Source organism: Aplidium turbinatum, chromosome 1 (assembly GCF_918807975.1).
Source record: "Aplidium turbinatum chromosome 1, kaAplTurb1.1, whole genome shotgun sequence".
NCBI classification, from domain to species: Eukaryota; Metazoa; Chordata; class Ascidiacea; order Aplousobranchia; family Polyclinidae; genus Aplidium; species Aplidium turbinatum.
In genome coordinates, this window is record NC_137472.1 from 61,568,463 (window position 1) to 61,595,106 (window position 26,644).

The 26,644-nt window shown below is 40.7% G+C and overlaps 2 protein-coding genes and 1 long non-coding RNA gene across 6 annotated transcripts in view; 2 read left to right on the forward strand and 1 right to left on the reverse strand.

Annotated features, from left to right (window-relative positions):
- LOC145784531 (uncharacterized) overlaps nucleotides 1-1,842 on the reverse strand; it is a 62,690-nt gene extending 60,848 nt beyond the window's left edge. Inside the window, exons 1-2 of the mRNA XM_082596372.1 lie at nucleotides 1,347-1,842; nucleotides 727-909 (exon numbers count right to left, since the gene is read on the reverse strand). Coding sequence (XP_082452498.1) covers nucleotides 727-909; nucleotides 1,347-1,425 — 262 coding nt within the window. The 5' untranslated portion in view covers nucleotides 1,426-1,842. The remainder of the gene's footprint in view (nucleotides 1-726; nucleotides 910-1,346) is intronic.
- Nucleotides 1-26,644, forward strand: part of LOC145784470 (protein NLRC5-like) — a 562,247-nt gene that overhangs the window by 402,617 nt on the left and 132,986 nt on the right. The window lies entirely within an intron of this gene.
- LOC145784548 (uncharacterized) lies at nucleotides 6,661-20,857 on the forward strand. The gene is made up of 3 exons (XR_014291019.1): nucleotides 6,661-6,764; nucleotides 7,044-7,138; nucleotides 20,540-20,857. It is a non-coding gene; the product is annotated as an uncharacterized LOC145784548 (long non-coding RNA).

Sequence of the window (26,644 nt, forward strand, 5' to 3'; positions counted from 1 at the left end):
AAACACCTATCTCGGAACTTCTAAGAACTATTTATATTTTAAAATTTATGTCCCTAGCAGCTTTCAAAATTGGCAGTAGTAGTTGAAACGCAGCTATGGCTTGTAGTTGATTTTATCGAGAAAGATTCACATCACACCTCGTACCGTAAGTCAACAACCATACGCAATCAATGACATGTCAACATAGACCAAGTACATTTTGACTTTGCTGTATGTTATGAAGGCAACTCAAAATGTCGCTAGATTGTTGCAAACAATCAGCTTGTAGAGAAATCCAAATATTTAGCTTCGCAAAATAATTTAACATTCTCATTAGTTTAGTGCAAAATATTGCTAATTTCCAATTACAGATTTTAAAATTATATAGAAATAATGGAAAAATTAGGTCAATTTTGTGTAAACTCTATGAAAGGGCAACTTCAATTGTTTGGCTCTCCATATGTAACGCAGCTTATATTCAATGCAACTGACACATGCAACATTCAATTGACCCAAGGAGAATGTTTTTTTTGGAAAAATTGACCAATCAAAGATCTACCATTGCAAAAACATTTTGAGGTTTGCTTTATCAAATTCCTCAAAAATGTTAAAAGCTGAGCAAAAAAAAATGCAAAATATTTTCAATTAAAGACGGGGAAATTTTTAAAGCTCACTTCTGCGAATAAAAGTTTAAATATTAAAACTAGAAAATTTTATTTTTGATATTAACATGAACACTTTACAAACCTTCCTGATCTCCAGATGAAACATTGCTTTGTTCTGGTTGATGTATATTGTTGGTTATGTTTTGCCGCTGGTCAACCTGGATCGACTGATGATCAACATGTTGATGATAATGGACATGGTGCTGTCGGTTGTCCTGCTGAATTACTTGCTGTTGAAGAACAGCTATGTTGCTCGGAGCTTGTTCTGTGAGAAACAAAACAGTTTATTGTTATTTATAGTTATGATGTCACAATTCAATTATCCTTTTTAGGGGTGTCTAATGCTTACGATGTTTATTTAGAAACAAAACCACTAAAACAACGATAAAAAAATGTCAGAATATTTTAGCATTTAATTCTTATAGGTTAGTTTATTTTGTCATTACTGAGCAATGCCATGAGCAAAGAATTCAATATTCGTGTCCATCTTCAGGCACGTCATTAAGTGTCTTACCAAATAAACAGCAACGTGCTCTTCAGCGGTGTCGAACCGGCGCTCTTTGGACTGTCGTACGAGGGTTTTCACTACTCGGTCATGCAGCCAACCATAAAATGTTATACAGTATAAAAATTCTTGCAAACATGAGAGGATGTCATGCCATATTTGAGCAGTCTCAGACAAAGTATTCAAAATGAACTTACCAGGATTTCCTGGCGATGGTTGTTCAGTCTCTTCAGCTGAAGTTGTTCTGTTTTCTTCTTGATTTTGTTGGAAAGACATTTCGTATTGTTTTGTTAATTGTTAGTCAGCAAATCAAACTTAGTAAGGTAGTTGAAGCTACAAAACACAATTGTGAGTCATAAACATCACTCTCTTCTTTATCAAAGTAAACAAGACAAATCAAGCAACATCAATTTATATTGAACAAGCCAACACAAACGCATGATTTGAATAATAATTTCGACTGCGGTTCATTGATCTCCATTTTTACAGCGTTTTACAAACCACCTTGTTTAACATCAAATGGTACAAACTCATTTACACGAGGTTCATACATTATTGTTCTAACTCTAACTTATCCTGACCACCGAAACAACACAGCAAGATGAACTTTGATGTTTCCAGTTTGACCAACACTAGATTCGAACCCAGGCCAATTAACTTGTCCACTGTGCAAAGGAACTCAGCATACCGTATCTCACGTTTTATAGCCGAATGATCACGTGAGCAGTGCGTGGCCTGGAAAAAAATAGAAAAAAATAAATGTTCTTCGCGAAGAAAGTTTTTTTCAACTCTCAACAAAGAACAGAATGATTCTTTGCTTTGCGAAATTGCAATGTTAGAAACATTTTTTAATTTGCAATTTGAAGTTGGTTGACAATTTATTTTGTTTTTCAATATTCAAACGGTGAAACGTTTTTCCGATCTTTTTCGTTGGAGAAACTGAAGTTTTTTATTGAAATATTTTGTCTTCAGAAACAAATATGAAATGGAACAATAGTTTATTATATCGCTTTGTACATCGAGTTCAATTTCAAACGAAATTAGGCCTAAAACAATAATTTTTTTCAAAGAATCGAAATATTTCAAGTTTTGTTTTGAACAGACCTGAACGAGACTCAAAGACATTGAGGAGCTTTAATTGAAATAAAATTTATAGATGACAACTTCTTTGTGTTTCATTTGATGAGCAAGCAAGATGCTTTGTTGTTACGATAACGAGGATGAGTTGTGGGAAAGCCTGCACGATCTTTACGATGCTTGCAGGAAGTGGGCTTATTTTACGTGGGTAAAAAGTATTTTATGAGCTATTTTAATTTGCCATTGGGACACTAAACTTATTTCAACTAAACCTCCAAGCTATTCGGCCGCTATTATGTGAATGGCCAGTGGCTTGGTAATTGGTTCAAATTACATTTCGTTTTGTGGTCCCAATCTCACATTAACGTTTACGCAAAACAAGGTAAGCCACCTCTCTCACAAACTGTGGCCTACCTGTCACTGACAGTTATCTCTGCTGAGTGCAGGGGTCGTCAACCTTTTTTGCGTGAGGTCATTTTGGCACCAAGGCGTACTGTGGCTGGTCTTACTCATAATATTTTTTAGATAAGTTGACTCTTGCGTTACAAAACAACGCATTTCGTACCCAGCATCTAGCGCTACATGTTGTTAATGTTTATCTCAGAATATCGCAGCAACAAAATTAATTAATCAAACAACGCTCCTGCCACTCCAAGCTCCTTTGACAACACGTTTGATTTGTTTAAACAAGAACACTTGCTTTGTGGACAAGCGATTTCAATAAAATATTCATTGCCAAGCAAAAGTAGTGTTGTCTCTTTGCTTCAACCAGCTGAACTTCGTCGCGAAGAAGCCATCCTGTCTCTTTTTTGACGCGCTATGAACTTCAACCACTTGCTCCACTCAAGTTTCTACTATTCTGTATATGCGAGCAAGCCCGACGACTGAAATCGGGACAGCTGTTTGTACAGGCCGCACAACTCTTGATGAAAACCGCTTCATAACAATGTATCAGTGCGGCTATCTTGGCGGACCACCAATGGAGCTCGGAGTGGAAGAAGAACTCCTCAAGACTCCAAAGTTTCATCTCCGACACCTGCCCCTATCCAGCCGGAATGCTTTTTTTCCAAGGAAGGCCTGAGTGCGGCTCAATCTCCTGCGCACTGGCGTCGGACTATTCCGCTCCAACATGCACAAATTGGGAATGGCTTCATCCGCGTTTTGTGAATGTGGCAAGGAGGAACAAACTGCAAATCACACCATCTGCAACTGCACCATTTACCATGCACCAAATGGTGTACGAGAACTGGATGACGAATCTATTCAATGGCTGCTCGACACCTACGCAAACATCTAGACCGAGTCGCCGCCACTGCCCAAGGGTGGTAAAAGACAAAGCTTTCGACCCCTGAGGAGGCGAAGAAGGTTCGCACGAAGAAGATAAATGGGTACTGTACTTTTTAAACAGACCGACCTCGCAAGTTTTTTTAAAATTGTAGACCCAAGCGAAAACAGAGGGCAGCTAGAGTAATTGAAAAATGTTATTGAAACACTCAGTGAATCAATTCCATCCGACTTCTGCTGGCATATAAATAATTTGTTAAATCAAATATAGTTATTACTATCTGAAGCCTTCACAAATTGTTTCACCTAACGGATCATCAGAAGGTCTGAAAAAAACATGCAAAAAAGTAAAGAATCGATAATTTCTGAAAAGGTATTAAATATTACAACTGTAATTTAATCTGCAAAAAAAAACTTTTAAACCTGTAATTCCTGAAAAGACATTAAATATTATAACCGTAATCCAATTTGCAGAAAAAAACCTCAGAATTACTAAGAGCTACCTCCATCCAGTACTACAAAGTTTCAATTAATTTGTCCAAATGGAAACCAAGCAACTTGATGGCAACATCTATGACATCACAAAGAAGCAAAATGCATTTGTGATGATCTGTGATGTGTGATGATGAGCCTGTAATAATATAATTTAATAATTTAATCTGTAAATATTTAATCTGTTTTCCTTATGGTTCGACTTATGGTTCTGTGATGTGTGATGATGATTTGATTTAATTCGCTCTGCTTTGCCTTTTTGCTTGGCATTGAGCACTTTTTGTAGTATTAATAGTTTTCATTGTTTTAAATGATTTGTTATTTATTTTACTTGTATCTCAGTAATAGTGAAAAGTGGGCAAATGATTAAACTCAACTACAATAGCTACCTGGTCTTGAAATTTCACAAAATTTAAAATGGCGCAACAAGGAGTTGTCGTCCATGCTTTTCAATTGCCAGAAACAAACGTTTACTTTGTAACCTGCACGTTTTAACCAACCCACTAGGAGAGTTTCTCTGCAGCCGATTATAGTAAGAATCGCTGACCATTTTTGCTAAAGTCGGCTGCCGATAAATATACTGTATATTTTGTCAGCGATTCTTATTGCAATCGGCTGCAGAGAAACTATCCTAGTAAGTTGATTAAAACGTGTCGGTTACAAAGTAAACGTTTGTTCAGACAGTTCATCGGCGTATGAGCAGGTCTTTTCCAGGCTAGATTGGAGGGCAGGAAGTCATCAGCCACTCGACAGTCTCGTCGTCCAGGGTCTTCAGTCCATGTGCACCGTGTGGAGGCCGGTAGGTTGGGCAGTGGTTAATGACATGGTCCTCGGTCTGTTCTGTGGCGCCACACTCGCATTCTGATGGAGGAGCCAGGCCCCACTTGTGCAATGTGCATGTCCGAACGAAAGCGGCCGACGCCAGTTTATTATGGACGACAACTCCTTGTAGCGTCATTTTAAATTTTGTGAAATTTCAAGACCAGATAGCTATTGTAGTTGAGTTAGATGATAATGAATCGTGATGGAATTTATGTTGAATTAATTTTTGCTATACTAGGATGTCGATAAATATATAGTTGATTGAATGGTCTAAATGGCTAACGTGGAAGCTACACCGTTATGGTTAGCGAATTGCAATTGCTTGCTGTACTAGTGAGTGCTCAAACTTGTGCTGATGGTCAAGAAGAACGCTCCCTTCTTCACAACTAGGATAGTGCTGCTTGATACTGCAGTTGAGTTACTTTAACGAAACCCACCTAGAACTACAACCTTATTGGCATTTTTAGTTGTACTTGTATGGTGATGCCTTCCTCTAGACGCATATAATCTTGTGGTGGGTCGCCAGTTGGTGACCCCTATGGTTTAGTGGATTCAAACAAGTAATTAGTTTTCGCAAGGCATTAGTTGAACACTATAGATGCTGCAGCGAAATAAGTCAAAAACAGTACAAAGAGACAAAGATTAATGCTTCAAATTACATGTTACTTGCATAGACTAGATACAAATCACAGCCTATTAAAATTTCAACACGGTGACTTGTCCCGCTTTTAAAGTTGCAAAGTCGTGAAAAATAATATTCTCAAATATTTAATCTGTTTTCCTTATGGTTCGACTTTTTATAGGCCTAAAGCTTCAGATTGTTTAGCTTTATGGATAAATCCGGCCCTGGTTGTAACTCAAGCTAGATACAACGTTCTTCAAACCCTTTGTTCAAGATAAAAGTAGTATGCTCAACATGGTGAGACCTGCTAACGAACAATGTAGGGGTAGCACTAATGTAGGCCTCCTTCAAACAAACTCTTTGTTCAAGATAAAAGTTGTATGCTCAACATAGCTAGACCTGCTAACGAACAATGCAGGTGTAGCGCAAGCTAGATACAGCGTCTTTCAAACCCTTTGTCAACATAAAAGTAAAAGCTGCAACATAGCTAGGCCTACTAACGAACAATACAGGTGTAACACAAGCTAGATACAGCGTCTTTCAAACTCTTTGTCAACATAAAAGTAGAATCCGCAACATAGCCAGGCCGACTAACGAACAATACAGGTGTAACACAAGCTAGATACAGCGTCTTTCAAACTGTTTTCTCACGATAAAACTAGTTCTCATAAATTACCAACCTGGTATTGGATGATGTTTTAGAAGAATTGGCCGAAGCACAAATGCCAATCACAACATTATGCCAAAGTGCTGATGGGAAGAAAGTGTTGATCAGCTGTGACGTGTTAGATTGAAGATTCATGACGTAATTTGTAGAACAACGACCAGTTACATACTACACCGATGCTGCTATGACCTTCTCACATATTAATCTACGTGTGGTTTTGTCAAAAAATTTCCATTGTAACATTAGGGTTCTGTAAAAAATAAATTATCTACAACTTTGGCAATGTTGATTAGGACATTTTGTATCAATTTTTTTCCTCACATAGGCTGCATAAAACGCTTTTATTTTGCTGCTTCATTTCAATACTGTATATAGGCTAATGTAGAAGCCCACCACATCAACTCCGATTGCAAGTGAAAAAACAGTACAGTGCTATTTCTAAATAAACTGATTGGTTTATAAAGCAGATACTGTACATTCAGAGGATTTGTGCAGAATACGGCCATATCAATGACTATGTGAAAAAAGTTTCAAAAATGGAAGCGTGGAAAAAGTAAAAAAAATAACACAACTTGATGGACAATTGCTATGTTGGTCGTCGTGGATCGTTATCAAGAATGTTGATGGTCAACGTGGTGGACACAGCTCTTGGTACGTTAGGTTTAGCTCCTACAGAAGAGCAAGGAAGGTAAAGAAAGGCCTATGAAAAGAAATTCTGCCATGGCCAAAGCCATGTTAAAATGCATCAGGACTTGCAGGATGTATTCATTTTGCGTATTTGTATTTAATATTTTACGTATTTGTTTTGCTTACCAGTATTTAATATTTTACAGGCTACCGCATGTATACTGGGGTAGGCGTAAAAGTTTTTATTATAATTTCGTGAGGCAGCAAAGCTTGTTTTGTGTAGAAACACTTGATTTTTTGCAGTGTCAGATCTAAAAGTGGAGAGAGCGATTGCCTCCTTAAAGCACAGAAAAGCAACTGTCTTCAAGGTGTTTTTGCAAGGTTGGATTAATGTAGAGGTAGGTGTCACAATCAATGTGCACTGTCGATTCGATAATCAAGAAATTGACAAAATTTATGGATGTTCTAAAACAATTACGCAGGCAAATAACAATAAAACAATTAACTAATCAATGAAATCCAAAATTAATGGCTGTCTATGCATAGTGACATTATTGAGATTTAGCTAAAAAATTTAACCAGAGCAATCTCATGAAGTGCACAGCAAACAAATGTGCCTTAGTGTTTTTCATTTAAATTTAAGCAAAAACATTTTTTGAACATTTATTTTGGCATCTAACAATTGATACCACATTCTTCTTTGTGGTCAAGTTTGATTGGGTTTGGTTCTTCTACAAACGTGACTTCAAAGCAGTTTGACAATTGAAGATTTCCCAGTGAAGCATCAGTATGTATTTTTTGGTAATGTTGTAACAGTGCCGTTCTGTCGGTTTTGTCGGAGGAGTTGCCGCAGTTACCCGAATTCCAAATGGAGCGATGTTTGTTCCAACGTGCAGAAAATGAATTTTTTGTTTGTCCAACATACTGCTCTTTGCAAATTTTGCAGGTAGCTACGTAAATGCCAAAGTTCTTACATGTCAAATTCTGTTTAAGACGAAAAAGTTTTCCTGATTGCGATGTAAGACTGTGTGTGTCACTGACCATACAAGAAAAGTTTTTTCTACCGCCACACAATGCACAATTTCCACACCTTTATGAAGATCCAATGTTTTTAATTTTTTTATTTGAAAAAGCCAAATCCTTGTAAGTCGTGACATAAGATGCAATAGTTGGTGGTCTTTTGAAGACAATACTGGCCGAAGATTTTAATTTCTTTCTTTGTCTGAAAGCGTCAAAATGTTTGTAAAAGAGGAAGCCCAGATGATTCTTTTTTTTGTCTGCGTTGGTTTTCTTCTCCGGTGCAAGTCTAGATTTCCAAGTTTTTGCCAAGTCAATAATGCTTTTGGTCATTTTTTTGTTAAAGCCAGAGGCTATGTATTTATTGTACAAGCGAGTTAAACTCTTCAAGTAATATGGTTCAGTTTCATTTAATCGACGCATTCGAATGCATTCTCCATACACAATTGATTTGAACACACTCTGTGGATGATGTGAATTTCCATGAAGAAATTTTGTGTCAACAGCTGTTGGTTTCACAAAATCAGAAGTGAAAAACCCCATGTTGTTTGGCTTGAAATGATGTGAAACACGTCAAGAAACTCAACTTCTTTCCTTCATCTTCGGTGGAAATATTTCTAAATTTTAATTTTAGATCCCAAGATGCAAATGCTTCGATCAAGTGCAATTGTATGTTTTCTGTGTTTTGCGTTCCAAATGATAGCCACATGATGTCATCGATGAATCTTTTGAATAGTTCCGTTTTCTGTAATACATGCGATATGCTTCAAACAACATAATGCATGGAAATGTTGGCAATCGATACGGAGTTGTTGTCACCGGTTATTAAACCTTGCTTTTGTTTATAAAATTTGTCCTGGTATTGAATAATTACATTGTCCAAGCAAAGCATGACTAAATTAATAAACAAAGTTTGTGTTGTTTTGCTCCATGTTGTTTGTTGATTCAAAGCAAATGCCATTGCTGTTTGTACTAGTCGATGGTTCAGGTTAGGATAGAGTCCTTCTACGTCAGCTGCTACAAGGTGCAGTTTGTTATCATTGTTGTTGAGAAATGTTTTTAGACTTGACTTCCAACTAATGAGTTTTGTAATGTAATCCTTGTTGTCCCTGCAGTATTCATCAATTTCTGTCTTACAGAAGTTAACACTAATTGGTTGGAGCATATGTTCGAGGAAAGCAGTAATTCTGGAAGTTGTGATGTTGCCGGCAGATTGTAATAGTCTGATCGAAATTTCAGAGATTGTTATTGTTTTTAAGCCTTAGTCGTTTAGTTTGTGAGTTTTAAACAAAGGGTATGCATAAGCTGCTGAGTTATTACAAAAGTATTTAGTTGTAGGTCAAGGTTTTCTATGGTATCCTGATGGTGAATATTGAATTCCTACAGTATGCAATAAAAGTTTGTCGTCCAAAATACCTGCTGCATGTAATTTCTTCATCAAATTTTCACCATCTTCTCTAACTTCATTCATATGTTTATTGCTTTTATTCAACGTTTTTATCTCGTGAAATTTCTGTAGTTCCTTTTTCATTATTAGGTCATAATCCGAATAGTTAACGATGATTGTTTTTCCGTCTTCGTCTGCACGACAAATGACAATTTGTCTGTCTCTGACTAAAGTTTTAAGGTGGCATAGGGCATTTCTTTCTGACTGCGTTAGATTATTTTTAGTAAAATAGTTTTTTCGAATTTGTTTTTCTGCATTGCGTAGTTTAGACGTGACCATTTCAGTGCAGGTGGTGGTTTCTTCGTCGAAAACTTCTCGGTTGGGTCTAGATGTTTTAGGAATTTTTAGTTTGTCTGGTAGTCCATTTTTAAAGCTTTCGTCATCATCGTTATCAGATTTAAAAAAATTTTCCCACTCAATTCTACGGATGTGTTGTTGCATGTTGTACCATTCTGATTGTTTGGTTGTTTCATTCCATTTAGGTGTTGGCGCATTGGCGCAAATTTCAAACCATAAGTTAATACTATCTTTTCATCCTCAGTAAGTGCATAGTTGGACTTGTTTAGAATTATAGCGTCTGCGTCTCTAACCTTGTTCTGTTTCTTATTTTGAATTTTTCTTTGGCGATATCGAGATGTGCTTTTTTTGTTTTTACGATAATGGTAAATATATATTTGGGATTCATGTCGTCTACCTCCGCGTGGTGAATCCTGGTAACTGAAAAAGATTGAACATCTAATCAACACAACTGCCAACGCCACTGTTATCCTACTACAAGAAACACACGCAGTGGATTCTTACAGACTTAAAATCACTGGTTATGAATTGGCCGCCTATACCCATAGCGCTATTCACGGAATTGCTACTTTTGTGCATAGTTCTGCGACATGGCATCCCCTCGCCTCCAGCAAGGAATCTGATGAAATAGAGTGGGCTGCTACAAAAGTTGACAATATCACAGTGGTTAACGTTTATAAACCACCCTCGACCAAACTATTGGCAGATTCTATTCCCTGCTATGACTCACCAAGTGTATATGCTGGTGACTTTAACTCGCACAGCACGGAATGGAGTTATGCTACCACCAATAGTGACGGCTCTACACTAGAGAACTGGGCTTCCATAATTAATGCTAAATTGCTCTACGATCCAAAACAACCCGACAGATTTTATTCTAATAGATGGGGAACTACTTCAAACCGTGACCTTGCATTTGTTAATCTCAATGGCTCCTTCCCTCGCAGAGTTGTTTTAGACCCTTTTCCTAAATCCCAACACCGACCCTCTTTTATAAGCCCTGCACACCCCATTATGCCACTAAAGTCAAAACCAGTAAATCGATGGAACTTCTGCAAAGCCAACTGGACATTATTCACGCAGTAATTTGAACGCAAATGTACCAGTTTACCAAAACCAGCAACCATGGACATAAATGAAGCCTACACTTCATTCTGCCAACTCCTGTTAGATGCCGGTAAGGCCGGTATCCCACGAGGGCGAAGAAAGCAATATATCCCTACCTGGGACAAAGAATGTCAGCACAAGTACAATGATTTCCTAAAGGCTGAACCTGGCAGTGAATCAATTCAAAGAGCAAATAACCTAACGGAATACCTTGATAAGAATCGCAGAGAGCGCTGGGAGGAAACTGTCCAAAGCATCGATTTTACTCATTCCAGTCGTTTGGCATGGAAGACATTCAACCGTCTTTCTGGACGCACCTCTGCTCCCAAGCGGTGCCCTGTCTCAGCAAACGCCATCGCGACACAAGTGCTTCGTAATGGAAAATGTAAACAGATTGACGCAACATCGTCCAGAGCAGTCAACCGTGAGATCAAGCAGCTATGGGCGACACACAACTCTGACATTTATCTTGATTCTCCTTTCAAGATCATGGAACTGCGTAATGCAATAAAACTCATCAAGACTGGTAAATCTCAGGGTCCGGATAAGATACCTCCTGAGTTTCTCAAGCATTGCCCTACCAATCTATTAGAATGGCTAGCTAAGTTCTATACAGCTTGCTTTCAGCAATTGAAACTTCCTAAAATATGGCGTAAAGCTTCAGTGATGGCTATTCTCAAACCAAAAAAGCCTGCCGATAACACCAAGAGCTATAGACCAATATCTCTCCTTTGTGTCCCATTTAAACTCCTAGAACGACTGCTTCTTTTACGTCTTGAACCTATCATTGAACCTCAACTACCGAAGGAACAAGCTGGTTTCCGTCATGGACGATCTACAGTTGATCAAGTTGTGAAACTCACTGACGACATTGAAGATGCATTCGAACATCGAGAGAAAGCTGGCCTGGTACTGGTTGACCTAACTGCGGCCTATGATACGGTATGGCATCGTGGATTGATTCTCAAGCTTCTTCGTTTTATCCCTAGCCGCCACACAGTTCGATTCATTCTGGAGATGATCTCTAATAGACGCTTCACAGTTCACACCAGTGATGGAAAGAGTAGTCGACCTCGCCCTTTGAAAAACGGCGTGCCTCAAAGATCAACCTTGGCACCATTGTTATTCAACATTTACATCAGCAACCTCCCCTGCACCAAGTCAAAGCAATATGGTTATGCCGACGATTTAGCCCTACTAACCACTAATAGAATCTGGTCCAATGTAGAGCACTCACTGGAGTCAGATATGAAAATAATTTCGGAATACTTGAATACGTGGAGACTGCAACTCAGTGCTACAAAGACTACCGTCAGTACTTTTCATCTCAATAATCACCAAGTCGACAGGAAATTGAAGGTCGAAGTCAATGGTTGTCAGTTACCGTTCAACCAACTTATCTCGGGGTAAAACTGGATAGGCAACTGACGTACAAGCAGCACATCCAAGGCCTGCGTGCAAAAGTAACTGCAAGCAATGGACTTTTGAGGTGCTTGGCCGACACAACATGGAGGGCAAAACCATCTACCCTCCGCATAGGTGGCCTGGCGCTTGCCTACAGTGCCGCAGAATACGCAGCTCCGGCATGGTGTCGCAGCAAGCACACCAAAAAATTAGACGCCTGCCTGAACGACACAATACGCATTGTTACTGGATGCTTAAAACCAACACCACAGCAATACCTTCCAGTGCTGTCAGGTATCCTACCCGCTAATGTACGCAGAGAAGCGATGGTGTCTTCGTTGGTAAATAAAGCCTGTGCTGATCCGAACCACATACTACACGATTGCGTATCCACTCTCATTGTCCCAATCATACAACGCCTACCATCACGGCGCCCTTTTGTAAGGCATGCTGCAAAACTCCAGCTCGCTGATTTCAGCACATCAGATGCCTGGTCCGAGGAATTGAGCACTGTGCCAAAAATAAAGTCTCGCCTCGTTCTATTCGATGTCTCTCCTACCTCTTCACTCCCACTTGGTTCTGAGCTTCAGAGAAGGGAGTGGGTGACACTGAACCGAATAAGAACGAGAGTTGGCCGCTTCAATGCTTGCTTGACACGCTGGGGCATAAGGGACTCTGCTGCTTGTCAGTGCGGTGCGACGGAGCAAACAGCTAACCACATCATCTTTGGGTGTCCCATCTATTCCCCTCCCAATGGAATAACAGGCCTCCGTACACTAGATGACTTGACGAAAAGTTGGCTCCAAGTCCTTCCATTCGGCTGACCACAAATTTTCTGCTTCATACGAATGACGACGACGACGATAATGGTATAGTTGCTTTGACATTGCATATTTATCCGGGTTTGTTCTTGTTAATTCCTAAGCCAGTAAAATTTTTTAATAAAGTTATTTTTCTGTGCTGTTCTGTATTTCTGTAGCCTTCTTTTCTCATTGACGTTGATTTTCGGCCAGGTGACTTTTAAGAAATTGTTAATCTTAGCTTGCAAATTTTTAATCTGAAGTTTGAGAGTTCTTCGACTAGTACAAACAGCAATGGCATTTCTTTGAATCAACAAACAACATGGAGCAAAACAACACAGACTTTGTTTATTAATTTAGTCATGCTTTGCTTGGACAATGTAATTATTCAATACCAGGACAAATTTTATAAACAAAAGCAAGGTTTAATAACCGGTGACAACAACTCCGTATCGATTGCCAACATTTCCATGCATTATGTTGTTTGAAGCATATCGCATGTATTACAGAAAACGGAACTATTCAAAAGATTCATCGATGACATCATGTGGCTATCATTTGGGTCCCAAAACACAGAAAACATACAATTGCACTTGATCGAAGCATTTGCATCTTGGGATCTAAAATTAAAATTTAGAAATATTTCCATCGAAGATGAAGGAAAAGGAGTTAAGTTTCTTGACGTGTTTCACATCATTTCAAGCCAAACAACATGGGGTTTTTCACTTCTGATTTTGTGAAACCAACAGCTGTTGACACAAAATTTCTTCTTGAAAATTGACATGTGTATGTGTATGGAGAATGTGTATGGAGAATGCAATTGTGTATGGAGAATGCATTCGAATGCGTCGATTAAATGAAACTGAACCATATTACTTGAAGAGTTTAACTCGCTTGTACAATAAATACATAGCCTCTGGCTTTAACAAAAAAATGACCAAAAGCATTATTGACTTGGCAAAAACTTGGAAATCTAGACTTGCACCGGAGAAGAAAACCTGTTGTATTTCCAGACGTTTAATATAAAATAAACAATAATAATTGTAGCGATAGCCAACCAAGTGAGAAAACCATTTACCTCTTGTTACTTACTGACTTATGTGCACAAAAACAACTCAATATATATCAAGAAAGAAACGCAAAACAATCAACTAAGGAACGTGGTACAGAACGCTCAATTGATTACACGCGCAGTGCGGTGGTAATCAATTCCAACGTCTGTACCAGAAAACGCTGAACTGTGATTATGTAGTGACGCTGGTCACGAGTTACATATATTCAACGTAAATAAAATGACGACTATAACACCTCCCCGATAATTTTTATACACAAAGAAAAATATGAACAAGACACCGAATTAAACAATAACTCTCAAAGTCCGAAACGGGCCGGAGGTCTGCGGCGACGGCTCGACCTTCGTGGGTTGTGTGGCCCGAATTCCGGTGCAGTCGGTGCGTCGTCCGAATCCGTTCGAGCTGAGGTGGAGACGGCGGATGAGTCGACCGTTGGTGTAGGAGTTTCTCCCGGCTCCTGGTCCTCCAATGATGCATAGCGAGGTTGCAGTTGGTCCATATGGCGCCTCCACGTCGGACCATGTGGCAGCAGACGTACCAGGAAGATTCGGCTACCCTGTCGCTTAATCACCTCGGCTGGAACCCAACGAGGATCCTGGCTCCGTCGTGGAGTGAATGATAGCGCGTAACAGGGAGCTCCCGGTTTGAAATGTCGTTTTGTAACTTCAGAGGCGTCCGTGTTGTGAGGGTTTAGTCGGGGTACCACTTGAGACGGTGTGGGGAGAAGCGTGTCGATCTTGGTTCGAATCTGACGATTGTTGAGTAATTGGCTTGGAGAGTAGCCACTCGGAGTGGGCGTGCGTCGATACTGCTGTAGGAATTCCAAGACTGCTTGTTTGAACGTACGTACGAGGCGCTCCGCCGCTCCATTGGTTTCCGGATGGTAAGGGGCACCTGTGATGTGTACCATACCCCTCTCCTTACAGAAAGTTTGGAATTCTGTGGATTTAAAAGTAGTAGCATTATCGGTAACTACAGTATGGGGATAGCCGAAATGAGCAAAATCTTCTAGCAGGTTGATAGTAGCTGTTGAAGAAAAGGAAGTAGTAGCATGAATACAAGGGTATTTAGAAAAAGCATCAATGCTGAGTAACCAATGGTAACCCATGAATTCTACCGCATGATCTATGTGTAAGCGACTCCACGGTGCTTCTGGAACCGTCCATGATTGGACCTGGGTTTTAGATTGCGGTTGATATTCGCCACAGGTACTGCACTTGTGACAAAGTTCCGTTATGTATCGATCGATGTTTGGCCAGTAGACGGACGTCCTTGCCAACTGCTTCATTCTCTCAATGCCGACTTGTCCTTCATGAAGCAACTGAAGGACGGAAGGACGAAGTTTGGAAGGGATGACCACTCTGGAACCGTAAAGTAGACATCCGTAACAAGTAGAAAGAGAGTCTGCGTACTTACGGAACGGTTCGACCGGGTCTTGTGGAGAAGACTTGGCCGGCCATCCTTCATGAATGAAACGCATTACCGTGGAAATGATAGGATCTATAGAAGATTCTTTACGCAGTGAGGCGGCATTTGGGGTCTGGACCTGCAAATCCAAAGCATCGATAGCACAGACGATATCAATGTCATCCGCACTTTCCTCTTCATCGAAGACTTTATCCCCTCCTGCTGGTAAGCGACTCAAAGCATCAGCGTTTTGATGATCCTTTGTCTTCCTGTACTCAATAGTGTATGTAAATTGCGACAAAAAGAGTGCCCAACGAGCCAAACGATTTGCTGCCAAAAAAGGTGTCGATTTGGTCGGGCCAAAAAGACTAAGCAATGGTTTATGATCTGTGACCAAAATGAATGATCTACCAAAAAGATATTGATAGAATTTCTTTAGCGCAAAAATTATCGACAAAGCCTCTTTCTGAATTTGACTATAGTTTCTCTGAGAGGCTGTTAATACTTTTGAAACGTTTGCTATAGGCCGTTCTGTGCCATCTGGGTAACGGTGAAACAAAGTAGCACCGATGCCTACATTAGAAGCATCACATGCGATACCTACCGGAAGTGACGCATTGAAATGTGTAAGAACCTCATCAGTAGAAAGATAATGCTTCAGCTGAACAAAAGAGTTTTCCTCTTGTTTTCCCCATCTCCAAAGAATGTCCTTTTTCGTGAGATGGTATAGTGGTTCTTCTACAGTAGAAGCGTTCAACGGTAGAAACTTCGAATAAAATTGTAAGGAACGTAAAAATGAACGAAGAGAAGATACGTCAGTGGGGGCAGACATCTCCAGTACGGCGTTTACCTTGGGACCTTTGGAGATGCCCTGCCTGGACAAAATGTGTCCGAGATACTCTACCTGAGGTTGTGCAAACTTACACTTGTCTTTCCTACACCTCAGGCCTTTTGAGTGAAGTCGATCGAGGAGCCGTCTAAGATTCTGGAGATGCTCCTCAGCAGTAGTGCCACTGACAAGAATGTCGTCTAGGTAGACTGCAACCCCTGGAAGGTCGGCTGTAAGGTCGTCCATGATCTTCTGAAAATAACCTGGAGCAGAAGATATGCCAAAAGGTAAAACATTTTGTAAAAGTACGCCACGGTGAGTGCTTAATGCGAGTCGTTTTCGACTGTCAGGACCAAGTCGAACCTGATTGTAGGCATCAGCCAAGTCTATCTTGCTGAAACCGTACCCACCACCCAACTTTTGCATGAAGTCTTCTGGTAAGGGTAACGGGTGACGATGGGTCTCCAGGGAAGGGTTCACCGTGACTGAATAATCGCCACATATGCGTAACTTGGCCTTCGCTTCTGAAGAGTTTGAAGGCTTACGGACTGGAACAACCGGTGTGCCCCAATCGCAAAACTGAACTGGTGTCTATACACCACGTGCAATGCCCGAATCATAGGCTTGTGCTAAGTCTTCCTTTAGCGCGAAAGGTACAGGCCTAGGTTTGAGAAAAACAGGTTTAGCATCAGACTTAAAATCTATGTCTAGTTCACAATCTCGTAAGCACCCGAGTTCAGGCTTAAAAACATCTTTGAACTCGTCACATAAGAGGGAGCATGCTTTCTCCAGACTCTTATCAGGCTTGTCGCATGACTGGATACTCTGTAAAGTAGAATAGTTAGACAGAAGGAATTTATCGATAGAAATTCCTAAAGACGAGATTGCATCACGACCTAGCAAGTTTAGTCCCTTGACTGTCGTGACTACAAAAGGAATATTATCTGACCTTCCCGTGGAAGGACAAGTTACCTGGGCCGTGAAAGAACCCGTGATTGGTACTAGATGCTTGGTAGCAGATTGGAACTGCGACACTGGTGCTTGCAATTGAGGTGCGCCTACCCGAGTCCAGACGTCGTTGGAAAGGAAATTTCCATTTGTAGCAGTGTCCAGTTCTAAGTGTGTGGTTACCGAATTAATGGAGATCGGTACTTCCAACTTTGAATTTCGAGGTTTTCTGCAAAAACTAGAAAGCATGTTAATTTCCTCGATACAATTTACCTTAGAAGGTTTGAACTGTCTAGCTTTCTTTCGACAAACACTCTGTAAGTGTCCCGTAATATTGCAGAAATGGCAAGTGGCTTTCTTAAACCTACAGTCATTGGCGTTGTGGTTGGAATTACCACAGCGATAGCATTCTTTATTTTTAGAAGTAAAGAAAGTACCTGTAAGTTGCCTAGTTTTGAGGTTTGCTGATGGTCCTTACTTTCGCAACTTTCGCAACTGGTGCTGGTGGAGTGCCGTAAACAGTTTCTTTGGCCACCTTGGCTGCCTCTTCGGTTTCTGATGCAACCTCCACCGCACGTTTGAAAGTAAGTTCATCAGCTCTGATTTTGAATAACGCCTTAAGCACCGCCTCGTTACCTATTGAACAAATAAAACGAGTACGTAAAGCTTCGTCCAATGGATTTGAAATGGACGAGAAGTCACAGGTGGCAGCTGCCTGGCGTATGCGGATGGCTAGTTCTTGAGCTGTTTCACCGGGCTTGCGCTTCATTTCGCTCCAGAAACGGAATCGCTCCCTCACGATGAAGCGTTTTGGGTCGAATTGTTGAGCCATGTAATTTGTAATTTCCGTCATGGTGAGATCGTTGACTTCTTTTGGGTTTGTTTCCTGCGCAGCCAAATTTGTTAACATTTTGTAGATTGTAGGTGATTGATTGGTGAGAAAAACCTGCGGCATTTTGTCTTGTGCGACTGAATGTGCTGCTACAAAGGTGTTAAACCTCTTCCAATAGTCTGCCCACAATTCAGTGGTGGCATCGAACGTTACGAATTTAGGTAAAGATACCTGCTGTTGTATTGTTGTTGGTTGTGGTCTTGAAGTTTGGGCTCGTATTTCTCGTAGTTGTTCAAGGTGACGCTTTTCTTGGTTGGCAATTTGATCTTGATGACGTTGTTCTTGTTTTCGTTGACGTTCTTCTTGTCTGGCAATTTGTTCCTTCGTCTGGAGTTCTTGGTTGGCAATGTGTTGTTGCAGGACTTCGATCAGCTTCTCCATGTTTGTAAAATCCTGTGGAAATTCTGTAAAGATCCTGCCGACGACGCCAGTTAAATGTCTGTTGTATTTCCAGACGTTTAATATAAAATAAACAATAATAATTGTAGCGATAGCCAACCAAGTGTGAAAACCATTTACCTCTTGTTACTTACTGACTTATGTGCACAAAAACAACTCAATTTATATCAAGAAACAAACGCAAAACAATCAACTAAGGAACGTGGTACAGAACGCTCAATTGATTACACGCGCAGTGCGGTGGTAATCAATTCCAACGTCTGTACCAGAAAACGCTGAACTGTGATTATGTAGTGACGCTGGTCACGAGTTACATATATTCAACGTAAATAAAATGACGACTATAACAAAACCAACGCAGACAAAAAAAGAATCGTCTGGGCTTCCTCTTTTACAAACATTTTGACGCTTTCAGACAAAGAAAGAAATTAAAATCTTCGGCCAGTATTGTCTTCAAAAGACCACCAACTATTGCATCTTATGTCACGACTTACAAGGATTTGGCTTTTTCAAATAAAAAAATTAAAAACATTGGATCTTCATAAAGGTGTGGAAATTGTGCATTGTGTGGCGGTAGAAAAAACTTTTCTTGTATGGTCAGTGACACACACAGTCTTACATCGCAATCAGGAAAACTTTTTCGTCTTAAACAGAATTTGACATGTAAGAACTTTGGCATTTACGTAGCTACCTGCAAAATTTGCAAAGAGCAGTATGTTGGACAAACAAAAAATTCATTTTCTGCACGTTGGAACAAACATCGCTCCATTTGGAATTCGGGTAACTGCGGCAACTCCTCCGACAAAACCGACAGAACGGCACTGTTACAACATTACCAAAAAATACATACTGATGCTTCACTGGGAAATCTTCAATTATCAGACTGCTTTGAAGTCACGTTTGTAGAAGAACCAAACCCAATCAAACTTGACCAAAAAGAAGAATTGTGGTATCAATTGTTAGATGCCAAAATAAATGTTCAAAAAATGTTTTTGCCTAAATTTAAATGAAAAACACTAAGGCACATTTGTTTGCTGTACACTTCATGAGATTGCTCTGGTTAAATTTTTTAGCTAAATCTCAATAATGTCACTATGCATAGACAGCCATTAATTTTGGATTTCATTGATTAGTTAATTGTTTTATTGTTATTTGCCTGCGTAATTGTTTTAGAACATCCATAAATTTTGTCAATTTCTTGATTATCGAATCGACAGTGTAGAACTTATTAGTTATCTTTTATTTCATTTGATAAAAGTTGTAGACTCTTTTGGTTTTCATGCTATTTAATTTTACTTGTTACGTTTTCTTCATTAGTAATTACGTAGTAATATATCATATAATTTGTTTCATTGTTTCCATGGTGGGGCAACATGCATTGTTACGTCATAACATCTAAACTTTTAACCTTTGAAGAATTTTTTATTATTATTTTGCTCTTGACAATATCAAACTGAAGATGCTTTAAAAGCGAAATCGATATTTGATTCCAAAAATGAGGCTGGTACACTGTTTGTTGTGTTGAGCAACAGGACGACACTAATGATAACAGACAGTCAACCGCTTCAAGTGGACAGTTTGCTGGGTGGTTCACTAAAAACAGAAAAGTTTTTTTGGCCAATTGTTTCATACGAGACTGAAGATGTGAAGGCTACGGGCTCCAGGCTCTCATGAAATCGATTTCTAATAAAATATTGAGACTGTTGACCGATCCTTTGGTACTTAGACAGTGCAGACAGACCAACTAATAATAGACTAGGATCGTCGCAGCATAGTAGCAGCTCAAATGGTCAGGCAAATCTCCTCCATCAGTTTAATACTAGAGAACATCAAAGATTATCTAACATAACATCTAGACTACATTACGTTGTATCAACGTTATCTAACATAACATGTAGAGTATATTACGTTGTATCAACGTTACCTAACACAACATCTAGAGCATATTACATTGTATCAACGTTATCTAACATAACATGTAGATAAAGCTTTGGTAGAGAGTTTGCTTTGATGAACCATAGAGAAATAAAACAAAGTAACTTTAGCCCATTTAGAGTAGATGTAATGTAGAGTATATTACGTTGTATCAACGTTATCTAACAGAACATCTACAGTACATTACCTTGTATCAACGTTCTGGAAACTTCTTTAATTTAATTATTCGCTTTGTCTTTTACAGAAGTTGAAGATCTGGGTTGGCTTCCTTGCCGTCATCACCCACAAGGATCGAGATGATTGAAAGATTTTGTTGTTTATTTATTTGATGTTGTTTTATATTAAATTAATGTTATCCGTTTTTTGTTTATTACATGACGACGACGTTGTATCAACGTAAACTTCAATGTTGCCAATGATGAAATTCGTCGATGACGTCATCAACCACAAGGATCGAGATGATTGAAAGATTTTGTTGTTTATTTATTTGATGTTGTTTTATGTTAAATTAATGTTATCCTTTCTTTGTTTATTACATGACGATGACGATGTATCAACGATAGACGACGTTATATCAACGTAAACTTCAATGTTGCGGATAATGAAGTCGTTGTCAGGAAAGTGTTCAACGACCTTTTTTCAACGAAATCTACTGTTGCAAATAGATGAAAATATTGTTTCATTTAAAAATTAAAACAATATATACTTGTATTTAATGTTGCCATGTAGTTCAATTTTGAGGTGTTGACAAATTTGTTTTTTCTTTTAAAATTTCTATAAAAAAATCAAGTCAGAGATTTGAAAATAGCTGTCGAGATGAGCCTTGATTGCAGGTAAGGTCAAATCAGTAGATTTGTTTACAGTGTTGATTGTCGATTACAGTGTCAGTGACGATTGTTGATTTGTTTACAATTGCAGGTTATGATGTCTGTGATTATTTCCAGTCGATTTTTTTTAAATAAATACTGTTTTCTGTTTAACCCTTTGAAGGTTGGGGCGGGGGCTGTCAATTCAACTTTTTTGTATCAACAGTTGTATCTCTAAAACCACTGAGGCTGCGACTACGACATTTCTTGACTTTTCCTAACTTTTATTCACTTCTATTGAGATGAAATTTTGAGCGAATAAAGGTTATAAATTGAGAGATATAAGGCATTTCTCAGCACATCCTCTGAAATATTTCATATTCTATTGTTCAAAATTTTCCCACCAGCTGGATGAGCTTACGTAGAGCATCAACGACTTTATCGGGTAATCTTACTCCTAGTACTAGCCTTGTATTTAGCCGAGTTTACATTGAGAGACGCTGTTGCAAATACAATGCATTGCATTTAAACCGCGTTTTTGTCGCATGATCTTCCATTCATTTCGTGGATTACATAATAGTATTTGATAAACGCCACCCTGCTTCTTCAGCTGGTCTACATTTGTTAATAAAGCGTAGGAGTTGCTGTTCTAGGAACCGAGGTCACAAGATCGTTATCCAAATTGGTGTGACACGCGTTCAGAAACCTCATTACTGCATGTAATTGATGAAGTATTGTTCTTTTAGTCAAGCAGCGAGCTTATGTTTGAGCGTGGAAAAAGTTATTATTTTGCATGAAAAACATAGATTCAAATTGAGATTATGTAAAAAAAATTTAATCACAACATTGCAATGCATGTTCTTCATTACTCTACCAAAAAATAATGTGTAAACTCAGGCTACAATTGCTTTAATCGCAAAATAATCGAAAAGTCATAAGTTACCTCAACATTTCAATGTATATGAGCAGTTCTAAAATTCACATAGTTTTAATTTTCGGATATGCTCAGCGTGAATAATTTTACAAAGTGAATCCCAAATTTTGAAACCGTGTGTAGCGGACGCGGTATTTTAGCACGCGCGCTCATATGCAGCCGTCCGTGCTGACGGCAACATTCCTGGGCAGAACCGAGACCAGAACTGGCGAGGAATGACCAGGACACGATAGTCTTCTTTACTGCCTTATCTATTGACTGGCTTGACGGAATAGTACTTGACACAAGATAGAATCCTTTAAGACTGCGTCGTTTATTAACTTGACTGCTAGTTTCAGAAGAACAGAAATCCAAACATAACAAAAAGAGAACACCGAACTATTGACAATCCCACTACCGAAATACTAGCATGCTGGCGTACTACATTAGGAACTTCATCACAACAAAAAGAACTTCAACTTTGGGGAAAAGAAACTTCGTTTACGACTGCATCTTCCAGAGAACAGGATTCTGCATATTACATTTCACCGTTTAACATTCTTGACTACAAATAGAAGAATAGCGGGTCTGAGTTGAATAATCCTCGAATCGTCTCGACTAGTATAGTATAGTCTAGTAAAGTCTGGTATAGCAGTATCGTCTAGTATAGTAAGTATAGTGAAGGATCATAATTGCAGTTTCTTAAAAAGAACTCTAGTTTAAATTGGAGAGGCGCATCCACAGGCATTGTCAATTCTACATGCGATCATCTAACGTAATACAACGGTGGATTCACTAGTCGATGAAATACAGTGGTACTGCGATTCAGACACAATGCAAAGATTGATTACAAGACTGCATTCCGAAAGTACGCGGTATTTGTTAATTGGGAAGGAAGATTCTGGAATACGACATGACGTCACAGTGACGCGCGTTGCGTCAGAGGAAATTAGCTCTCGGGCGTCACAGACACCCCCGCAAGAAGGCAAACAGCGCGAACCGTTTGGTTTCTGATGAAGGTGCGTGAAGCAAAAACATGTGAGGCGGAAGAAACGTGCAAGTACAAGCCACAGTATGTATGTATATAACAGGGTGATGGCTAAATTAAATCGATAACACGGTATGCATTGAAAACAAGAACGGGGTCGGATCCCCTCCGCACGGCGCGAGCGCTAACAGTCCCTCTGTCCTAGAAGAGCGGCTGGTCGGCTCTGACGGTCGGTCGAAGCAGAGGTCTCGTGCAGCGGACATCCGGCCACGATGATTCCTAAACAGCACAAGAAATGTGGGAGGTTACAATTATAGACAATGGGAAACACAATCTACACACTACGCAATGACGATCCAATCACTACGTTTATTATGGTTAATACTGTGGAAACAGATAATGTCTAAATGCAGTACACCAAGCTTAAGTTGTGAAAATTGATGAAGCATGTCAGAGGGCACAGAGCGCACTCTCTCTACGGAGCGGAGGGACAGTCCGGACAACGGCCGTGCGAAGCAGTCGCACGAACTGCCACAGCCCACGGCGCGAGAGCAAAGCGTCATGAAAGCAGGACGGGAATTCTAGCTAAACGGGGAAGGTGAAAAAAACGGAACCACGTTTAAATGAAACCAGACCAGGACTGTAGTGCCAGCAGACGACCAGGGGAAGCGACGAGGCTTGAAGTGCCTAGCCTCACGACAACCTGCAAACATAGAAACTGAAAGATGGATACACTGAAAGCATGATAGCTATGCCAAGCGACTGAACGGGGAACCGGTCCAACAGGGGAGGAAGCGGTGGACAGATGATTGCGAGTAGCTGTGACGAAACAAGGCCAGAGGGCAGAAAGCGACGGGCATGCTAGTCGCAAGCAACATGTCGGCTTATATCTATGACAGCTGGGTAACGAAAGCAGTGGCAGGACAAGGCCAAGAGAGCAGAAAGCGGCGGGCAAGCTAATCGCAAGCAGCATGTCGACTTATATCTATGATACCACCTTAACAAGCAAGATCCTATCAACAGTGGCTACGTGAACAAAACGACGGTGATCAGACAAGGATTCTAACAAGTACTGTATACAGGAAGTGTGCTGCGTCGCACGCCTAGATGGGAGACGTGCAGCTCCTAAAGACAACTACAGAGCAGAGAACTGCTAAACGAGGGAGTGATTAACTGAGGAAATATATGCGATTCCAAGTCTTTTCCAGGACTAAGAAATGGTTACAGTTTTCCGTCATGCCCAGGACGAAGAGCTACTGTAACTAATTTGATGACTGTATACGAGAACGGTGACTAAGCTAACTAAGGCAAGGTGGAATGAATGGATGGATGCAGATTTACGTCGTGCCCAGGACGATGAGCCGGTTAAGATAAATCATAGTCTTTCAAGTATGCGGGCGCAACGATGTTCCTACCGACACGAGAGACGACGGAACTGCAATGACGCTCGCCAACGTCCACAAGCGGAGTCCCGGAGCATTGCGCACATTCGTGTTCTACGGTGGGACCAGGTCCAGTCTGAGGCGAGAGCGCCTCCGAGTTTTCTATTCCTACTGTGGGGTGAAGCACCGCGGCTTTAAGTCTATCGATCGATACCGTGTCAGCCCTGCCATTGATGTTCAGGGTGAAGTACTTATCACTGCGGTTGAGGATGAGATACGGTCCTTGGTATGACCGTTGCAGGCTGCTCAACACTCTGTCCGTTCGGACGAACACATGCGTACATGATAGCAGGGCGTCGTCTAGAAAGGTGGCTCGCTTGTTGGGATGCCTAGGGCGAGTGTAGCGAAGCGTTTGCATAAAGTATGACAGGTTCTGAGCATACAGTGAGTGTTGAATGTCCTCCCCGTCACGAGCATCGAAGAATTCACCGGGAAACCTTAGTGAAGTACCCATAGTCATTTGCGCGGCGGAACAGGATAGGTCTTCCTTCAGCGCAGAACGCAGTCCTAACATAACGAGACCCAGATTACTGCACCAGGCAGCGGGGTTGTGCTGAGTTTTTAAAGAGACTTTTAGACTCCAGTTGAAGCGTTCGTTGATACTGTTGGACGCAGGGTGGTATGCCGTGGTGTGCACAATTTTACTTCCCAAGAATGTGGCCATCTCGTGCCAAAGGACAGAGGTGAATTGCCTACCACGATCCGATGATATTACGCAAAGGGCTCCAAACCTGGAGACCCAATGCAGTATGAATGCGTCGGCACAGACCTTCGCGCTGATCTCTGGCAGGGGTATGACTTCCGGCTAGCGAGTAAATCTATCGATGACTGTTAAGATGTAACCGTATCCATCTGAATTCGGAAGGGGTCCTACCAGATCGACGTGCACATGTGAGAAACGAGCACCAGGAGCGTTAAAGTGTTGTAGTGGGGCAACGTTATGGCGTCCTATTTTGGTCTGCTGACAGGGCAAGCATTCCCTACACCATTGCCGTAAATCGGACCTCATTTTCGGCCAGACGAACCGTGCGGCTACAAGATTACGGATTGCTCTAATTCCCGGATGAGCCAAGTTGTGCAACGTTTGAAACACGAAGGACCTGTACAACTTGGGTACCAAAGGTCGATACCTCCCGGTACTGATGTCGCAAATTAAGGAGACTCCGTGGTCGGGTAGAGTTTTTCTTTCTAACTTCAAGGAATGTTCGGATCAACAGAATTCAGCCACTGATTTGTCATCCTCCTGCTCGATGGCTAGTTTGAGCAAGTCAATACCCGGAAAGTTTTCGAAGATGGCATTTATCTTGGGGCGACTTAAGCAGTCAGCTACGACGTTATCTTCACCCTTTATGTACTGTAGATCAGACGTGAATTCCGAGATATAAGAGAAATGTCGAGACTGCCTACCTGTAGCATGGGCAAGCGTACCCTTGAAGGCCGTGATGAGAGGTTTGTGATCCGTGAATATGGCGAACTTACGACCTTCCAGGAAGTACCTGAAGTGCCTTAAGGCGAGATATATTGCTAATAACTCACGGTCAAATGTAGAATAGCGTCTCTGAGTGTTATCCAGACACTTGGAAAAGAAAGCAATGGGCTTCTGTTTACCATCGATTTCCTGTTGGACCACGGCACCGACAGCAGTGGAAGATGCATCCACGACGAGAGAGGTCGCGGCGCCGGGGGCTGGATACGCTAACAGTGAAATGCTCTTTAAGCCTTCCTTAGACCTGCCGAAGGCTGAAATTGCATCATCGGTCCAAGGTATCGGTTTCTGACCGGATAGCTTAGGAGTTAAGATGCCGTGTAGCGGCTGCAAGAGCCGTGCGCAGTCGGGAATAAATTTACGATAGAAGTTCACCATGCCAAGATACCTCCTGAGCTGCCCTGCCTGTAGTGGGCGCTGAAACTTCTGGATTGCTTCCACCTTTCCAGAAAGGGGTTGAATGCCTTCAGAGTTGACTTCATGACCTAAGAATTTTACCTTCGGAACACCAAACACACATTTTCCCTTATTGAGAATGAGCCCGTAGTGAGTCAAGCGTCGAAAAACTGTCCTCAGGTGGATCACATGTTCTTCCTTATTTTTGGAAAAGATTAACACATCATTGACATAGCAAAACACGAAGTTCAATCCACGCAAAACCTCGTTTATGAAGCGTTGAAACGTTTGGCTAGCATTACACAGACCCATGCTTAA